This window comes from Triturus cristatus, chromosome 4_2 (genome assembly GCF_964204655.1).
Source record: "Triturus cristatus chromosome 4_2, aTriCri1.1, whole genome shotgun sequence".
Taxonomy (NCBI): domain Eukaryota; kingdom Metazoa; phylum Chordata; class Amphibia; order Caudata; family Salamandridae; genus Triturus; species Triturus cristatus.
The window spans coordinates 451,265,554-451,285,085 of NC_140586.1; the positions used below are offsets into that span (position 1 = coordinate 451,265,554).

The window sequence follows — 19,532 nt, forward strand, 5'->3', positions numbered from 1 at the left end:
TTTTTAAACTTGTACTGAGAATTGTAGCATATAAAGAGGAATAGGTCCATGACGTATAAACTACTACAGTTGTAAGTAATGCCTGTTCAAGTGAAGTGCATTCATATGGCAATTCATAGGCTTGAAGGAATTTACTTTGATACATGGCACCTGAATGATGATGCAATGCTAGTGTGCAGAGCCTTCTGTAACTCCAGTTTCTGAATCTTAGTTGAATGTCTATTGTGTCTTTCTAAGTTTGACATTTTTGTAGGAAAAAATAGGTTTTATCCAGAATAACTGGCCTAATATCTATATAAACAATTCCTGAAGTCCATCGTAGCAACAATAATGAAAACTGCAAATGGCAGGAAAAAACAGATGGCGACCAAAAAAAAAAAAGACAATGCCGGACCCAACCACTAGATGGCGGAATAATGCACAGCATGGGAATCCAGAAAAGGATTCACGCTGCAAAACTTTAGAATATATATGTGGGAGTTAATTCTCGTCACTACACCTCTTTTCGGTAGAAAGCCAATATATTCAATAACTGTTGTGTAATGGGGCACAACTGCCACAAACAGCAAATTCCATCACTGTGTCAGTATATTATGTACATATGCCAGCAATTCACATATACCTTATTGAAAAAATTCACATTTATTTACTGTCAAACAGGTGTTAAACTTTACATTGGATATTAGTGATGGGCTCATTATTAACAGGTTTACACAAAAGGATGAAAAAGCTGAATTTTCCTGAAAATGTACATTAGATTTTTATCATAAAATAAATTAATTGGTAAATATAGGCGAAAGTAACATGGAAGAGTAATATTTCAGACTTTTTTTTATTTAAAAAAAAAAAAAACCTGATGTCTTTCATTCACTAGAAAGGCGGTGAGAAGTGTCCAGTGCCCTTTAATTTTACTGTTCAAGAATTAACAGCAAAATAATTTACAACCTGTACTAGAACCGATTGCACATGTCACGCTGCAACACCGTGAGAAAAGATTTGTTTTCTCCATAAAAAAAATTTGGCAATAGGAAATCTGAAAAAAACAAACCAAGCTCATGAAAACAGAACACTGTTTACAGGGAAACAAGTGTGCATGGTCAGAACTTGCATTTTAAGATGCAGCCATGATGTGTAACAAAATCCATTTTAACATATGTGCAACCAAGAGCTTTTTCACAATATTTTCTGCAAACCCTTTGAACTTATTTTAAGGACAACCATATCTAATAGACATGAGTGTTTTCATCATAGCAATAGAACAAAATATAATTTATTTTACCATTTTCATGAGAATAGTTCATTATACAGTTGAAGAAATATGAAATAAGGCCTGTGGCTTGATTGCTAGTGGTTAGACATGTTTTCAGTCTTTGCCATTGATGATAAACTGTTTGCAGTGAACTGCAAACTGATGCAGGTTTCCGGCCCTGCTTTTGCAAGTCTTGTCAGAAGTATTACAATAAAGTAAATCTGTCCCACAGGATTTTATAGCCTACTTCTTGTATATAATACAATGCAGGCCTTAAAAAAATGTTGCAGCCATATTTACAAATTTGTTTTGAAAACTGCTGCAGCAAAATAGCTGAAAATGTTCCTTCCTATTTCCATAATTCAGCAGCAGGAGTTTTGAATACCTTGATGGTAACTTTTCTTTGTAACAAATATCTCTTTTTAGTATACTCTGTGTATATACAAAGTTTTCCTTTTATAAAAAAATTCACAGAACTACAAGGTCCATTCATTTCCTCCAGGCTGACAAAGTGGCATGAGAACTGGTCTTTCAGCAGATAGAAGGCGGTCTGAAAAAGACCCGATGAATCTTAGTGTGGCCTTTTGCATTACTATTCAATACACCATTAAAGGCTTGTCACCAACTGCATTTGTCCTTCCCTAACATCGCCTTCCGGTATACAGCCTTCTTTGTTTATAGGGATGATATACCCATCGCTATTGCCCCTGCTTATCTGGTAATACATCTGAAGATGGTGGCCAGCTCCAAGATTTGGCATGCTTTTATAGTAAATGTCCTCAGTCTCACTCCTTTTGGATGGAGAGAGATCATCTTCAACGTCAGGACTACTCTCGGGATCGGGTGAGTCCTTCAGATTGGGCATGCTCGTGTACAGAGAGTCTCTGTTTGGAGACTCCATGTGGTCCTCAGTCTCGGATGTTAATTGAGATACATAGCTGTCCGTTCCTTCGATTTTCACTTTCTGTGGATGGTACAAAAGTGAGTGCGTCCGTTGTGGAATGAGTGGTGCTTCCAGCTCCTTGTGGTGAAGCTCTAGTCCTGGATTGTCGCCATGCATTAAGGATGAAGCATCTGCTACAATGGCATCATCTTCGCTACTACTTCCTCCAATAACGACTTTGGCTGGTAGTGTGCGTTCTAGGTTGTGGTTTTTGCTGCTGCCTCGTAGGTTGTTGTGCACTAGTTCAGATATTATCATCTTTTCAAAAGCAGTGTCGTTCAAACTTAAGCCACAATCTACAACTTGCAAACTATCACTGTAGTCCCCGTTTCGAAGTGAGTAGCTGTTGTTGAAATTACCATTTAGCGGTAGAGTATCCATGGCACTTGTATCCCGGGCATTGTTCAGAGAATGTCCTGAAACAAAAGAAAAATAAACTAGACGTTACAATTCCACTTTACTCACACAGTTGTTTGCTCTATGCTTACAAATTATTTAATGTAGTTCAGGACAAAGTTGTCAATATGTAAGCCATCAAGAACATAAACATGTGACATTCTCGGTAAGTTGCACACCTTATAAGAAAGATGTTTTATTAATAGTTGACGTTCATTAATTTTACAAAAAAAATAATCATTTTTGTGTCAAATTTGAGTCTTCCACAAGAAATCGTTCACTCCATGCCCTTGCATATAGAATGCAAAGCAATGTATTTGAAACATTTATGTTTTAGACACAGAAGCATAATTTAGAAAAATAAAACAAAATTTGTCCTAAACAACACTAAATTAAAAAAACAAACAGCATAGAAACATACATTAAGGGAAATGTACAACACTGACCCATGGGTACTGGCAGGCAACTATGTTAACAGTTCTAAGGTTTCCTTTTTCTGATAATGAAGAAAAGAAAAAAAATGAAAACAATGAACATGTACATAACAGATGTGTAACATTCATTCTTTCACACAAAGGACCAGGGCTGACAAGAACCACCCAAGAACACAACTGACAGCAGGTGGAATGACTCACTTTGGACAACTCACATCATGTCTGTCTGCTCAGGCTATCTGGCCTAAGAGTAGCTGATATATAAAAGAAAGTAAAATGATTTATTGTAGCATGATGAAGATTTACTAAGTTTCTCAGCAACTTTGTTAGAGCAAGGGTTCAGCAAATTCGATCACCAGCAATAACAGCCTCTTTTCTAGTTAATACCATTTTTTGCACTAATATTCTGTCTGCCAGCAACTGCCCTAGGCCTCGGAAGGTCATAGTTCACCTGCAGCCCTGCAGTCTGCATCAGTCACAGTGACAGCACTAAATGAACCCGTGCAGGCAATTATGAGTTAGACTAACGAATTTAATGGACATCAAGGTCAAATGTAGAAGAAATGTCTGGAATTTCTTTAAGTATGGCTCACAGAAATAAATATTGATTGTAGGATGGGAAGAGTTGATTGAGCCTTGGCCAACACATTTTAACGGTTGGAAGAATGAAAGTTAGTGAAACTGAAGAAGGACATGGATGACTGATTTTAAAGGATGTGTTTTTCGTGGTGACATGCTCTTGTTGATATAAAATGTTCTTTCCATTCAAACACAAAACATAAAACTGCACAACACGGTTTCCCGCTAAAAGTAAAAGGAATGCAAAGAGATAATAAAAAGAGTTGTGGTATGCAGTAAGAGATGGACATATGTATTTGAATAACACATGCGCTACAGAAATAGTCCTATAAAAAAAAAAAAACATGAACGAATGGTGTAGCAATGCCACTGAGCACTGAGGCTGCTGCATTATATGCAAGGCTTGGAGGAGTGTATGAACAAATTCTTGTTTGGAAAAATACTGTCATTTCGAGTTTTGACATCTTTCCATGCTCAAAGCTGCAGTTTACCATGAAAGATTAGTAGCATTTAAAAACGATGATGTCTGTTCCTCAAAGCAGGCCAGCATCCAATGGTATAGGACACCACTGTAACAGCAAACAAAAGGACTTCAAGCAACGTTGTGAATATGAAAAATGTGCAACTGGTTCAGCACAATTCCAGATTCCCATGTGAAGAGAATTAGGACAAGTGATGAAGAGGTTTGCTTGGGAGCCCGCTTTGCCTCTGATTAAGTCACTCTGTGGATTTGTAATTCCATATCGGAACAATGGCGTTTTAGTTCAAGCACATGTTTTAAATAAAAATTGAAAAGCAAAGACCGCATGCAGGCAGCCGCTTTTCCAAAGTATGTGCGCTTTTCTTTTTAATGTTTCACTCTTCTGCGAAGCATATAGTGTGACATGTTAGGCAAACATTAATTCTAAGATAAACGGCAGCTTTAAGCGCATTAGGTAATATTTTTGGTCTGGTTAAAAGAGGCAGTTTTGCTGCCCAAAATCAGGTAATTCACTATAGTCTTTCCATACATAGCCTGTAGCAAGAATACTGTGGAAATGTAGAAATGGTAAATAAATTAAACATTTCTGCTAGACAGTGCTTTCTAAAGCGCAAATTATTTCAGCATTCCGGATTATCAATTGCGTTTCCAAAAGACTAATTTGTAGCCTCTAAAGCATGTAAATACTGCGCCAATTTTGGATTTTTTTTTTATGGGCTGACGAATGGGAAATTCCACTTGTGAACCACTTGCCCGCTGAGTCTACTTCATGAATACGGTTATATTTTAATAGTGCCCATTAAAAACCATGCTGAAAAAATTTACATTTGATAGGCAAAGTTAAGTTTTACTCCCATACTTGTCTCTCTGTAGGTCGCTAGAGGAAAGCGTAAGAAGAATTAGAGACAGAAAAACAAAAACAAGAGAATGAAAAAAAAAAGAGAAACCGGAATTTAGTTAAAAAGAAACTCGAAAGTCGAAACAGGGTTTTGATTTCACATTTAGAGATTTGCATTGTTAAAATGCCGAATTAACTAAAAGCTACTATTACTACTTGACAAAAGCTCATCTGAAGAACATACTTGCTAATAAATACTAATTATACAATGCATATACATGAAATAATGGAAAACAAGTGCAGTCTATCACTTGCAATCCACACAAATTTGCCCTTAAGCAGATTATTGTACCTACACAAACACCAGGACACATTTCACCAGCATAGAGCTGCACCATACTATAGACTGTGCCTTTACACATTAACAAATACTCCTTAAGTGACACTATGCCTTGCACTACTGTACAACATCAAATCAACTTCATAAGCTGATTTTATGAACTTTCGAATCAAATGGACCTAATATTATATAGATATGGTACCTCTAAATGATATAAATCTTGCAGATGGGCTCTCAGACCATGTGGTGTCAGTCCTGTAATAGTATATTAAGATTTATGCCACCTGTGTTGAAAACATGGACAATTACTGATAAATATTAATTTAGCTCACACATTCCTATAATATAGTGCAGTTTTAAAAGCCTGGCAAGGGCAATGCTGCGGTATCTGTTAGAAACGTACAACATAGCGCTGAACTATTGTAAGCTTAGGCTGGATGAGAGCAAAGCGAGCAAAGAAGACGACCAGCTTTATACGGTAAATATATGCACACCTGATGAGTTAAACACAGGAGCAGAAGGGGCATTACACACAACAGTTTCAGCGAGCAATGTGTTATAAGGGTTGTTAGTGCCGTGGGGTCGAAGAAGTGGGTTTGTTAGTAGGTAATTGCCAGTCATTCCTAAAGCAAAGAAACACAAAGAGAGACATCAGTATCCTAACTTTTGACCAGGCATGACCAATAAAGCAGTCTGTTTTGTGCTACCATTTTACAACTAATCAAATTGTACATGGTTATGAGTGGCCGATTGAACGTGACATAACTTCAGAAAATGGGGGAGTGGCCACATTTCACCACTGCTTTCTTAGTCCCCAAAGTAAACACTTGCCAAGAATGACATTATCCAATTCATACAAAATCACAACCAATAGAGAATGGAAATTAAATGTGGTCATCGAATCTACTGTCTCGAGATGGTTCACCTAACTATACTTGTGAAAACGTTCCCAAAAGTCATGCACACACAGATGCAAAACAGTCGCTAATAAAAACATTATAAAAATGAATGGCAGAAGCATAAAGCCTAGAAATAATCCAGAGAGAATATAAACTGCAATAAAAAGCCTTGCATGGTTTATGCAAAAGCACATGCAGCAGAAAAGCACAATAATTTACATAAACACATTCTATAATATCACGTATTCTTTATAAAAGAAAGAGCTAGGCCTTTTAAGTTATACATTGCATGCTACATCAATTATCTATGTAAAAGCATTGTTCACATTTCAGACAGACAAAATAAACACATTTACAAAATCACAGAAAAGCGTCAAATGCATGCTTTCAACATTATTTATTTTTGGTTAAATCTTTTTTCTATACATCTTCAAAGGTTTTCCCTAGGCAGCATCAGGGATTTGTACTACTTGTTTACCCAGGCTACATCGTGAGCAAAACTAAGGCAAACCTCCACGATATTTTGCTAATCAACTTCTGTATCAATTAGGGGATAATTATTGACTTAGTTTTGTGTCCCTTCTATCCCTGACCTCCTGTGTGCACATGCGCGTGTCTAAAAGGAGCAAAGCCTTAGGTGTCTGATGCAGAAGCATTCTCACCGAAGGTTACACACAGACACTAAAGAAATGCGGAATTATTCAAGCTCGATTTTTTATTTTATTTTAACTAATAAAGAGCACTGGATGGCAAATGAGGTGGAAATCTGCATTATACATCGAAGGATATTAGATTGGGGAAAATGTGGTATTACCGGTCCCCTGAGGACTAAACTTGAAGCAAAATTAGTTTAGGCCCAATGTGATACTTTTACCTAACTGCATGCACCCATTTTATTTAGTGAGAATGTCAGAAAGAAATGTGAAAGTGTTTGTAAATCAAGAGCGAGTGTGAAATTGCAACTTGCAGGGAAATCAGGTTAATTAGTATATAATGTTTAAGAATTCTTGCAATAGCAAGACAAAGAATACCAAAATGATGGGCAACAGCTGATAGTTGCAGTAGAAAGAATAATGAATTTCTGTTTAATTTAGGGGTCTATTAATGACCGCCTTAGTCTTCCGTCCATTTATCCTTCTACTCCTGTGTGCACACGCACTAGTCTAGGAGGAGCAAAGCTAAAGGTGTCTGATGATGCAGAAACATTCTCACTGAAGGTTACACACAACACAGACTAAGCAGGGATCTCCAACCTTTTCTGGAACAAGAGCTACTTATGTTCAATGAAAATGATAAGGAGCCACTATTATTATTAATGTTGTACGGGTGGTCGCACCAGACACAATTGATTACATTAGTGGCCACTAGCAGTGTGAAAAGGTTTTGTCAGCTTCACATGCCTTTCAATTGATAATGCATAACCCAATGTCCCGGTACAAGGTTCTCTGTTAGAGGAGGATAGAATTTGCAAATGTAGTCTTAATAGGAAGAGAGATTTAACAGATATTTTAGTGGATTATCAGTGGTTTTTAACCCAACGGACGTTTTGATTAAAGCCAATAAAAAAAATTAAAAAAGGTTACTGCCGGGTATGAGGTTTTTGGATGTAACCTTTGCTTTGGGGCTATTTTTAAGGAGTGTGAATGAAGTTCTTGGATTGATTTTAGTTTGGAATGGATTTATAAAGTTAAGAATAAATGATCTAATGAGCTTTATGTTGTAAATGTTTTTAAAGACTGTGGTCTAAAATAAGCTTATGTTTGACTGACTGACAATGCCCCTGGCACCATGGTTATGGTAATAATATGCCACAAGATTTATCACTCAAATATCAGCTTTAAATAGATTTTAGAAATTGAGTCATTTTTCTCTAAACATGAGCTTATGAGTTCTGAAAATACACACATTTTCGTCTTGAATGCAAACTCTCGATTTTATTTTACATATATTAGTTCAGCCAAGCAAAGGCTTCAAATGTAGGAGGCAAGGCTACACACAGGAGTGTTACTTACAGGTAGCTAGAGAGCTACCAGTAGCTCATCAGGTACTCTTTAGAGAAACCTGGACTAAATAAAACTTAGAATTCTTCATGATCAATTTTCTTTATTTCAACTAATAGAGTTTAAAACAAACAGCCAGAGCTATGGAGCAATGGAACTGGAAATGAGGTTGCAATATGCATTATTTGTGGGTAGCAAGCATTATATAGGAGAACTGGTTTATATGCAAGATAGTTAAAAGTGACAAAGCCAGTCACACCATGAATGCAAAACCATCAAAGTTTATATGGGCAACAGAATGAAGATGCCACTTTAGAAATCACTGTCAGCACGCTTTAGTTGAGTTACTCTTAAGCTAAGCCTCCAAATGAACAGTTAATATTCTTCATTTATTAAAATTAGATTGTCAAATAACTGCAAAGAGCAAATTTAAGATCAACCACTAGTACAGCGATTTGTTTTTTTATAACAAGAGTAAATTAAATGTTAATCATGCTTTAAAGTAATTTTACTAGAAGAAATGCCTTTGTTTCATTAAAAATCTAGTTCTCCTTAATAGCATGCTGCTTGTAAGAAATGAACATATTTTAAATATAGGACAATATGGGATAAATTCATAAAAATCAAATGAATGCGCCAGTCAAAGTCCTCCACTCTTGTTTATCTCCAACTCAAATGGAAAGGTCATTGAAAGTTTAGAATTATGTTCCCGCTTTTAAGATAAATAATTAATGTCCCATATTTAAAATCACACTCCATAAATGGATAAGTGAGTATCCACAGAGAAAAAGGCTTGAATAAGCACGGATCACAAAAATAAGTGTTGGCTCCATGAGAGGGATTGTACTTTTATATAAAATAGAAAACGTGAGAACAACTACTCTTGGTAAAATTAAAAAAAAAAAAAAATTAAAAAAAAGAATTTGGTTTCTCACCTTGATTAAGCGTGGACGTGCTGTTTATGTCACCTGAGATAAACGAAGATTCAGATTGTTTTCTTACTGTGTCGTTCCACATCCTCCGTATGCGGCTCTAGAGAGAAAGCATCGAAATCAGAGTAAGGCATATGCATCTTTTGGTGCTCTTGAACGACATTCAATCAGTTATTGATTTGTGGAAATCGCCATTCTTTCACATGTCAAATAATTCTCAAACTAAGGTATCTGACTACAAAGGAAAGGTAAGGTATGAAAGTCATTTAAGAAATAGTTGATCCCACAAGAGAAAAAAGCGAGCATTAACAATCGAGATCATTATAATGAGAAGACAATTAGTGGATCTGAACAGGTCCCCTTTGGCACTCTATAAATAATGTTAATTAAAAGCTGCTGTCAAAACAGTTACCTGCGTGCCAGAGGAATAGCGAGCACTCGTTCTTGTCGTTGATGCCTTCACTGAGCTGTGAGGACTCTCGGTTGGGAGTCCCCCGCAACAATAAGAATGTCGGAAGCACTTGCTGTACTCTTTGCGGACCTGAATTTTAAAATGAGAAAAAAGGAACACCTTATTTTAAAGAGGTGCACTTTCACATTGCACAGCAGCGTAAAACATATTTGAGACCGTGTAGTTAACGAGTCAGAAACCATGGTGGGAAGCAGTGTCGGTCAAAACAAAAAGCACTCAAAAGAAAAAAACAATTGTGCAAACCCAATGTTAAAAAGAAAAATCTACTTAAATTAGAAAATACTTGCATCACTTTCAAATCTAAAGAGAAAGCATTGCAGTACCACAAGGGTAAACTCGTTATTGAAAGCAAGTTTTCGGAGGGATCAACTTAAAATCCATCGAGAATTGCACTTACAAAATGGCAGTATTGTTAGGACACAAACAAAACCCACTTAATTACCCATCTGACAAACAAACGAATATCAGTAAATTCTGAAAAGAAGCAAGTTCATTTTATTAGTATAAGTATAGAGAATGCACACAACTGAAGTGCTGTATTTGACAGACCAACTGTCAATGTTCCCATGTTGGCTAACATTACATTAATACATAAAATCGAAACACCAAGTAGCATAAGAGTGCAAATGCCTCCCTCGACAAGTATTCATATTTGTTAATCAGCATTAAAGACTTAGGCCTGGGTTCTAATTTGAGCGGTACGAAGCTGGCAAAACCTTATGCCACATTAAGATGGAAATACATGAAAAAGTTAGCATCTTTATAGAAAACAATCGTTATGGCTATTGCGATGTGTATCAAATATTTTACTGATACAACATAATGGTGTTGTAGCAGTAAAATATTTGACATCACCTAACAATGCTAATTTTATTAATTGAACGATGACACTTAAAAATATTTTAGTGCAGTGACCACAGACCTGCCAACTAAACAAAATATTTCACGGTGTGAGAAGGTGGCTGGGCCTCGTTCCGAGAAGTACTCTAGAGGCACGTTTAGCCCAGACCTACCTCTACATCCCCTTCCCCCCCAAAAAAACTAAATATTCCTGAGGCTTGAGCAAAAGTCCTGGGGTGCTTTCACACCCCTTAATGGATGTTGGCAGTTCAAAGCCTCCAAAAACAAGCTGTAAATCCAGTGGGTTTCCAGCTCGTCGTTCTTGCCATCATGTGATACCGGCTCATCGGAAGACCTTGTGATGGGAGATGATTTTGTGTGTCACACGGTGACACAGTGTGGGTTGGACACTCTAGGGCCATCATGAAAGCAATATCACATACGTTCAAGTGGTATTTACTGTAGAAGGACATCTACTGAATGTATGATTAACACACAGTGAAAGTAGTAGGCAAACATGTATTTGTGCAAAATGAATTTTCATTAAAGTGTGAAAATCAATTGGCAATGAAGGTTGAAAAATTCAGTCTTCACTGAAGTAATCACTCGCTTGTGGGGTACGTTTCTGTATCTACCACCGTGCCTACTTAAAGTCAGACACAGACAGTATTAGGATAGGATCTCCCCAGTGCTGAATAGAGAAACAGCATTGTGCAGACTGACAAAGATCAGAGCTTCATTGAGTGAAGGCCAAAAACATGAAGGTGGGATCATACATGCATGGGTCCTAGAGTGCTCATTACTTCACATAAACACACAAATTGGAAGATCCTTCTTCCAACCTTAAATGCAAACGAAATTAACACATTTCATTACTTTCACGGTAAAGAAAATATTTTTTGAGCTTAGCCTGGTCTCTCCTGACACTGTGCCACATGACATGCTCCACCTACCAAAGAATCTATAATGTATTAAGCATTGCTGCTGTAAGCTACAAATCTAAAGTATTAGTTGCAAGTGTATGAACCAATGCGTATTAACCACTAGGTAGTAAACAGGAAAAAGCCAAGCCAACCATAAAGTAATCCTGATATCACTGAAAAGGTTCCCTTCTGCAGTACAACAGCGAAGAGAAAGAAAAACAAAACGGAATATAATTGAACCTAGTGAAAGCACCTTCAGTAACAATGCACGTGCATCTCCATGCCCCCGACTTGATTACACACTGCAGATATTCAGTAATGAAGGGTAATGGAAGGCTATAATGCAGGGCTGCTCCGTCTCCAAATTCTAACAAGTCTCTGATGGACGCCTTCATTCTCGACAAGAAACTGACATTTTGACTAGTCGATGCCAATATAAACATTGGACAGCAGAGCACCAATAGAACCGAATTCATACCAAATTTTCAAGATAACAGCTATTCCATTTAGACTGCTTGTATGAAAATGTGTTTTCGGTGGACATTAAAATATGGCCTGGATACGGCCCTCCTAACCCGCATTCTTCAACCCTGCCTTAAATCATATTGGAATGCTACTGCTTCAAACAATTTTGTGACAATTAACGTTCAGAGGTTGCACAAAACAGGTCATTGTCACAGTGTTGTTGCTTCCTCTGTTTTAAACACTCTGAATATTATATACAATTTCTAAGTGGATAGATTAACAAAAAGAGGGACTATAAATATATACACACAAACCGTGTACACTCCTAAATGAAAGAATGCAGCAGGGACAATCACTGCATTCAGCGACAACACACACTGCATGGTCGGCGTTCCCGCTTTGCCCACATCCCAGTATATGAACGTTATCAGACAGCATTGCACATTCCACTATCATTATCTGGAAATTACAGGTTGTTGAAAACTGATGGAAGTAAAAGCACAATCATTCTGTCAGGACAGGAAATATAATAGTTTCCACGTTCACAATTCTATTTCACAGTTCAATTTAGTGACCAGATACTAATAACACAGTAAAAAAGCAGGATTAAACATGCAGAAGGAGACAGAATGACATCTGGTAAGCAGTGAAAGTTTTAAAGCTAAAATCACAGGCTGGCCAGTTTCCTTAGTATATCTACCCATGGTGTAGATTATGTCCTTTCATGCTGTAGTGATCGTCGGGCCACTATTAAGATTTGACACTGTGGTAAATAAGTACCTCAGTAAATATAGATTGTGTGGGAACGATAGGGAGACAAAGACGTTTTAATTCAGCGTGGTTTAATGTATTACTATCCTGACATTATTAGTCCAATAAATGGCACCGTTAAAATGGCCGACTTGGAAACGTGAATCAACACTGACAAATGTAATTAATCCTCATGCAAACTTAGTGATTTACATTGAGATACGTTAAGAAAATTGGTGATGTGAAATGAAATTTCATACATACTCTCCTTTTTATGTTTATAGTATGTGTTTAGGTTTATTTAATTCGAATAAACATTTCTCTAACTTTTTGCACGTCTAGTATGGAAATAATTATCGAATACAAACAATTATCTAAATCTATGTGGTCAATTTTGGATTCAATGATAGCGTAACGCGGATACTGGTTCCACTGCACAACGCACACTCACATAGCTTAATGCGTTTTCTCTGGCACTTACTTTCTTTTGAAGGGCACAATGAAAGATGAAGATGAACATTCCCTGAAAGGCGTTAAAGACGGTGAACAGGTAGGTCATAATAACCGTCTCCTCGTTGACGAACAGCAGCCCGAATGACCACGTCAGGCCAAGAAGAAACAGGAGCGCGAAAGCACCTAGCACCCAGGACCTAAGGGGAAAAAAAACACTTCAGCTACAAGGGCGACAACCATACACATTAGAAATTCATAATAGTAAACGAGGTTTGCTTCAGGGACAGGATGAGAAAAAGCATAGGCAAACACAAACCTCATAGATGAACATTTCAGTAGCTGCGGCTGGCTCTCACATGGTCCATGCTCAAAAGTCACACACATCACTAGCTCTAACCTGGTTTCTATTAGAGACCGAATGATTTCATTTAGCACTTTAGTCTCCAGTGGAAACTGTGGCAGGAGATATGACCTTCTCATCATTCACGTACTGAACAGGGCGCCCAATCCATTTCAAAACGCTGAGGGGTATTTTTAGGCCTAGATTTCATTTGTTTCATTTCAATTTCAGAGAAGTAGCTTTAATTCTGGGAGGAGTTTTATGTTTGGCCTGAGGCCCTGCTAGAGCAGGGCACGCACTGCTTTGCAGTGGTTAAAGAAAAAAATAATAATAAAAAATAGCTGCGGAGACGAACTACCTCGAGTCTGAAGTGCCTTTCTTTCACAATGGAGCGTTGCTGAAATGTGAAAAAGGAAGTGTGAGGACGTATGGGTTCCATGTGAAAACAGACTGCAAAAATATATTTTGTTAAAACAGATCTTCAAATAACGATAACTTAACTCTTACCGTTACGCAAATATCTTCCTGCAAACACTCCGACCAGTATTTGCTGCATAAATCTGGCCAAATTACTTCCACATATTTAAGAGCTTTTTTCAAAATGTACTATTCTAAATCTAGTCTTACCATATGTGGAAGCAAGTGTTCGACAGAAGTATTAAACGCAGGGCAATTTTTATGCTTGGGAATATTTACGCATGGTAGACATTTTAGTACTCTGTTTGAGAGTCTGTTTTTGCACTGTGTTTCCACGTGACGCCGATGTGTGGGGGAAAGCCCAGTCAGAATGGCAAATAAAAGAAATAAGAACGGCACAGAATGTGAGAGGAGGGGGTAAGTTACAGCATTTCACATCTTACTATAGTCTTACTTGATAAATGGTTTATTATCCTCATAGCTAGATAGCGTTACAGGCAGAAGAAAGAAACAAAGGATTAGAGACAGAATTGAAACAGAAATAGGAACTCATTTTTTAAATTTAGTAAAAATTCTAAATTAATAAAAAATACAGCAAAAAGCCCCCAAAAAAACCTAATATTATAATAGTTCCAAACTAAATTTAGAAGGACCTTTAATTAATAAACTTGCAACGCTGTTAAGTCATGCCACAAACGTGTTAAAAGTAAGATTCCAGCTTACCCAGGTAAGTCTGTGTTATAGTAGCCATCACAAACACGGTAATTACTGGTGTGGATAAGTAGAAAGAGGAGAAAAGAAAGAAAAGAGGTGCTAAAGATCAGCTCTCTAATCATGCAACATGCAATGAGACTGGTGCAAACTACGTTTTAAGTCTTCTCTCTAAATGTTTGCCTGTTTTGTCGCTCAGTTTATGGTACAGCTTGCTGTCGCTGTTTTATTTTAAAATCTGGTGTTCCACTGCACTTCACGCTACAAAATGGCTGTAAGGAGCGAAATTGAACTACTATGCACCTAAAACGCTTCATTGAGGTGCAGCAATTGTGAAATCAGTGTTAGAATTAAAGTTGCGGAGGCACCACACTTCTGTATTAAACGCAGGAAAAAAAATGCAAGCAGCAGACACACACAAACGCAACGAAATAAGCGAACAGTGGGATACCCGCATCAAGGGAGAGTATGTTTACATGTAGAAACTGTTCAGATTTCATAAATCAAAAGGATCATTTTAGAAAATAAATGTAATCTCATCCCAGCTAAATGAGAAACACGGATGAACTGCATTCTAAATATGAGTGAAATTACCAAACAGTTGTGGAATTCTTGTGAAGTCATAATAACTTTTTGGCTCCATTTCAAAGAGGAAATTATCTGATTTTGACTCGCCATGTGTGTCATCAGTGCAAGAATGCTGCACAAGAAGGACTGGTCGCGCCCAACATCCTAACTGATAGCTGCAGTTAAAGGGGAGACTGCCATGTGGTTCTAATGGAGACTAGAGCCTAATCAGTCCTAGAATCAGAAATCCAGAAGGCGCTTAAATGCAATGATTCGATACTTACTTAATGTTTTCCAAACGGCTGGAGTCTGGCTTCAGGGTGGTGGAATGCTTCACCATTTTACACAAGGTGATGAGCAGGAAAATGAAATTAAGCTGTAAAAAAGCATTAGTGTTAGAATAAATTATTGTATAAACGTAACACACAGGCGTCCTGAAAAATATAAAATAGTCTATAACTTCATGCAAATTGGTGCAAACTGACTTGCTATTAGATGTAACAGATCGTTGGTAGCTGAACAAAATGTAATACAATAAAAATATTTAACAAATGCGCAATAACATTCTTTGCAGGTTATTGAGTTTCATTTAAATTCTGAAAAACTCATGTAGGCTACACGAATCCAGCTGAATAATTCCTATCTGAGTGTAGAGCACCATCTGCATTTTTCCCACTACCCCTCCATCTTTCTCCTGCCACAGCCGCCATAGGTAACCAACCACACTTGATCATACCAGCTCAGGCCACGGCTCTTAGAATGGCAGTGTAAGCAACACTAAGCAGTAATCCTCGTGCAAGATGGCAGCACTCAAAGACCACCAGCAACATGAGTAACAGCTAGATACCCGTGGGTCTGGGATTACCATGGTGCTTTGGGGAAGGGGAGCTGCCAGAAGCAATTTTCCTACTCTCATGGCTCACAGAATCCCTGAGGATAAACGAGACACTAGGGAGGCTACCATCATGTCATAGCTGGAAGGCCTCACAATTCCTATTCTGCTTTTCCGGACAATGTAAAAATTGGGCAGAGAGTTCCTACACTCATTCTTACAGGCTGAGTGGTATTTGAGAGGCAGTATTGACCCATTTCGCCTTAAATTGTTATTGGTGTTTCGAAGTTAAAACCCTGGAGGAGGAAAGTACCACCATCGAGCTATACTTGTCATTTGACATCAAACAGAAGTTGTTATTCAAGTGAAATACACAATTGCTACTACACGGTTTACAAGTTGTTGCTCACACAAATATATGTGAAAGTCTTCAGTTTAACTGGTTTGGGACTTAGGCATGTGTATTCCAACACCTGAAATTACTGTAATCATTAGGCCTGGGCGGCAAATTCCGTTGCGCTCGCGGAATTTGGGTAATTTCGCGTTACGCGGAATTGCCCAAAATTCTGCGTTCCGCGGCTTAGTGGAAATTTTTGCTTGTTTGCGTTCTCAAAATGAGTGTTCGCAAGATATTCCACCCCCACCCCCCCGAGCACGCAAACTGCGATAGCAAACAGGAAAAAAGCATTGCGAACAAGCAATTCCGCGTGTTTGCGGAATTTGAGTGTTCGGAGATTTTTTACCGTTTCGCGGAGCTTTGCGTAGCGCGACTATGCAAATTACGCCCACCGCTAGTAATCATCTGTATCATAATTTAAGGATGGGAAAATATTGGGTCCTTCGAAAACGTGGAATTGCCAGGGAAATCTGTGTTGAGAGACAGGATTCCAGCAGTGATTCCACCAAATTCTACATGGATTTTTCACCAAGATCTTTCGCTGGCTGTGTTGGGAAACACCAGTAGGGTGGCATTTCTGTATCTCTTGTAGTTCCAGCTTCGAACAGTAACTAGCATTATCAGCCATTTGGGAATGCTTTTTTACAGCGAGTCAGCATTCTAATCTCTAGTGACTGAATTATTTTTTATCCTTTTGTGTCTTTCTTCTTTGCATTGAAGCTGTTCATTGTAGAAGGAAGCAGACCGGAGGCCACTTGAGATGTAGGACTATCTTTTAGGAGGATTATGGGTGGGTGTATATGAAGAATTTTACGTTGTCATGATAGAGATTTGTATTCTATCATTGACTCGATATTTATTTAGGGTAGCTTTCAAGTATTTAAGTTAGCATCGGGAAATTAAGGCTGCTCATGAGAGCGTTGAGTTCAGTAATTGCGTCCTCTTCAGGTTGCATACAGTTACACAATTTTGTTGTAAATTAATTGTTGTCATTATGATTCTACCAATGCTCCTGGCCATTGATGCTTCATTTGGTGTGTTCGGTCAACTGCTTGTAATACTGTTTATTTCTGTCCAATGGCCATGACAATTTTCAATTTTTTGAGTAGACAATTCTGATATAAGACTTTTTATCTACACTGATAAATGATGTGCGGAAGATCAACTTGATCGCCATCACATTTTTTGTAGTAGGGAGACAACCATCTTTTTAGGTCAAGCCTGGGCAGCGCATGTGCTGCTCTGCGAGACAAGCTGTTCCTGGATATGGGCTTTAGGCAATGCCCATCTTTTCAATTAGCTTCCTCTTACTTTATTTTGTAATTGGCCACTTGTGATTGGTCAATAGGCTTACTAGTCCCTCCTTTTGGACTTTTGTATCCTCCCATGAGGACTGCCCCTATTACAAGTGCTTGTATGCTTCATATTATTTCCCAAACTTCAAGCACACACTTTTTTTTTTGGGAGGCCTACCTCTACTCATGTGAATGCCCGCCCCCACACCCATCCGAGGTCGCTGCTTCTTGCTTCCATTTGCTCTCTCTTCAAGCCTGCCTTTCCTCTCAACCTTACTGTCTCGACACTACCCCGACATCTATGCTCCTTCCCTCTATCCAGGCTGCGCTCGGCCTCTCTTCCACTGATCTCCCGCTGTCACCCTAATTTTTCCTTCACCTTTTCCACTCTGATATTGAAACACCGATTTGTTTCGATTGTTTATTTAATTTTTTTGATGGCATATTTTTTTATAGACACTGGGGGCTGATGTCCAGGCTTGAACCTGGTGCCTGAAGTCGGCAGCTCTGTATCTTATGCCACACCCCATCAGAAGCGTTTGTTCTGATCATATTTCTGATGGGCATATTTTTTCCACAGTATGGTTGGCATTTGGTTATTTTGTTGAATTTTATTTGGCATATTTTTTGTTGGCACGGGGAGAGCTGATGCCGAAACTTGAACCCAGTTTCCCAAAATCACTGACTCATTAAGACAAGGGCACATACAAGACATTCAGAGACGATGTATTTGATGCAAAAGCTTTCTGCTAAACTAAAAAGAATATTTGCAATCACCAATAAATTTACTTACAAAGAAGCCCTGTTAGTTATTGTTCTGCAACGCTTTCCTTCAAATATACTACAGTACAGACTCAGGAGATAAACTTTTTTCCACACAGTGATTATATTGCCCCAAATGAAAAAAACAAAGGGTAGGTCGATGGGGATAATGGGGGGCATGAGTTAGAGAAGGGTGTTTGTGGTTTGCTGAGGGACACTACACCTCAGTGGATCAATGAAGCGAGAGGGTGGTGCTCGCTGCTTTAATTTTAAAATCAGATTTCATTATAACGGTCCGCACTGTGCCGAACACATACAAAGTCCAAAAGTGGATGGAATTGGTACGTTTTGTACCGGCTTGGAAACATTGCAACTACACACTTTCCAAAAAATCTCTTCTCGCTAGAGTGGACCAGCATGTTCTGTTTAACACGCTGCACAGATCAGAGTAGATATGTTTTTAAGGGTCATCCAAAGGGGCAGTACTGCGGGAAAGGAGCCAAGTCGAAATGATGGTGCTCGACAACATCCAACATGATCTCAAAGTACACCTCTTAAAATCAAAGCTGCCTAGACATCCACAGTTATTACATTCTAAACAACGCGGACAGTTGTTCAAGGCAAACACGAAAGACAATGACCTGAAACGTTCTAAAAGATAAAAAGATGTTAAGTACACGGTTGAGGTCACTGAAGAGACCAGGTCATTCTTGTTAACCAAACGCTCATGTTAAACATTCGGCATTAAGGAGCACTGCATGCGTCCCCCCCACTGTTCCTTTGAAACAGAATTCACAACAATAAGACTTCATTAAGGTAATGTCCTGCTACAGTGTTTGTCTTAAAGTAAAAGCAAATCTCCCCGAGAGTAATAATGCACTACAGGCGTTGACACTCTTCCCAAGCCGATTCAGGACATAGTGACGCTGGCCAGAACATTGGTAAGCAAGCTGGTTTCACAAAGTACAAGGAACTGTTGTGATTGGTCTGCGATGCAGCACCGTTTAAGCAAAGAATAAGCTATATATCTGCCACCTTTAGCATACACCCCATGCTTTTTTGCCAAAAATGCATGCATTTATTCCGTACAGAATGAAAATTTCCCAATCGCCTGGAATGAAGGCAAGTATGAAAAAAGCATGCAGGGATGGGCACAATATACTGCTTTGAAACTGAAGTACAACCTCCTATGCCTTCCTCTATCCGGACACCATCTA

The 19,532-nt window shown here is 38.3% G+C and overlaps 1 protein-coding gene across 20 annotated transcripts in view; it reads right to left on the reverse strand.

Annotated features, from left to right (window-relative positions):
* Positions 1-619: 619 nt before the first annotated feature.
* LOC146834551 (adhesion G protein-coupled receptor L2) overlaps positions 620-19,532 on the reverse strand; it is a 202,023-nt gene continuing 183,110 nt past the window's right edge. For 5 of the 20 annotated variants that reach the window (XM_085601948.1, XM_085601943.1, XM_085601947.1 and 2 more), the window contains 6 exons: positions 15,314-15,405; positions 13,023-13,191; positions 9,504-9,632; positions 9,095-9,191; positions 5,755-5,883; positions 620-2,608 (listed from right to left, as the gene is read on the reverse strand). In XM_085601948.1, coding sequence (XP_085458074.1) covers positions 1,857-2,608; positions 5,755-5,883; positions 9,095-9,191; positions 9,504-9,632; positions 13,023-13,191; positions 15,314-15,405 — 1,368 coding nt within the window. In that variant the 3' untranslated portion in view covers positions 620-1,856. Of the gene's footprint in view, positions 2,609-3,034; positions 3,085-4,907; positions 4,960-5,462; positions 5,545-5,754; positions 5,884-9,094; positions 9,192-9,503; positions 9,633-13,022; positions 13,192-15,313; positions 15,406-19,532 lie in introns of those variants that run through there. The other 15 variants (XM_085601946.1, XM_085601941.1, XM_085601945.1 and 12 more) reach the window with 8 other exon arrangements.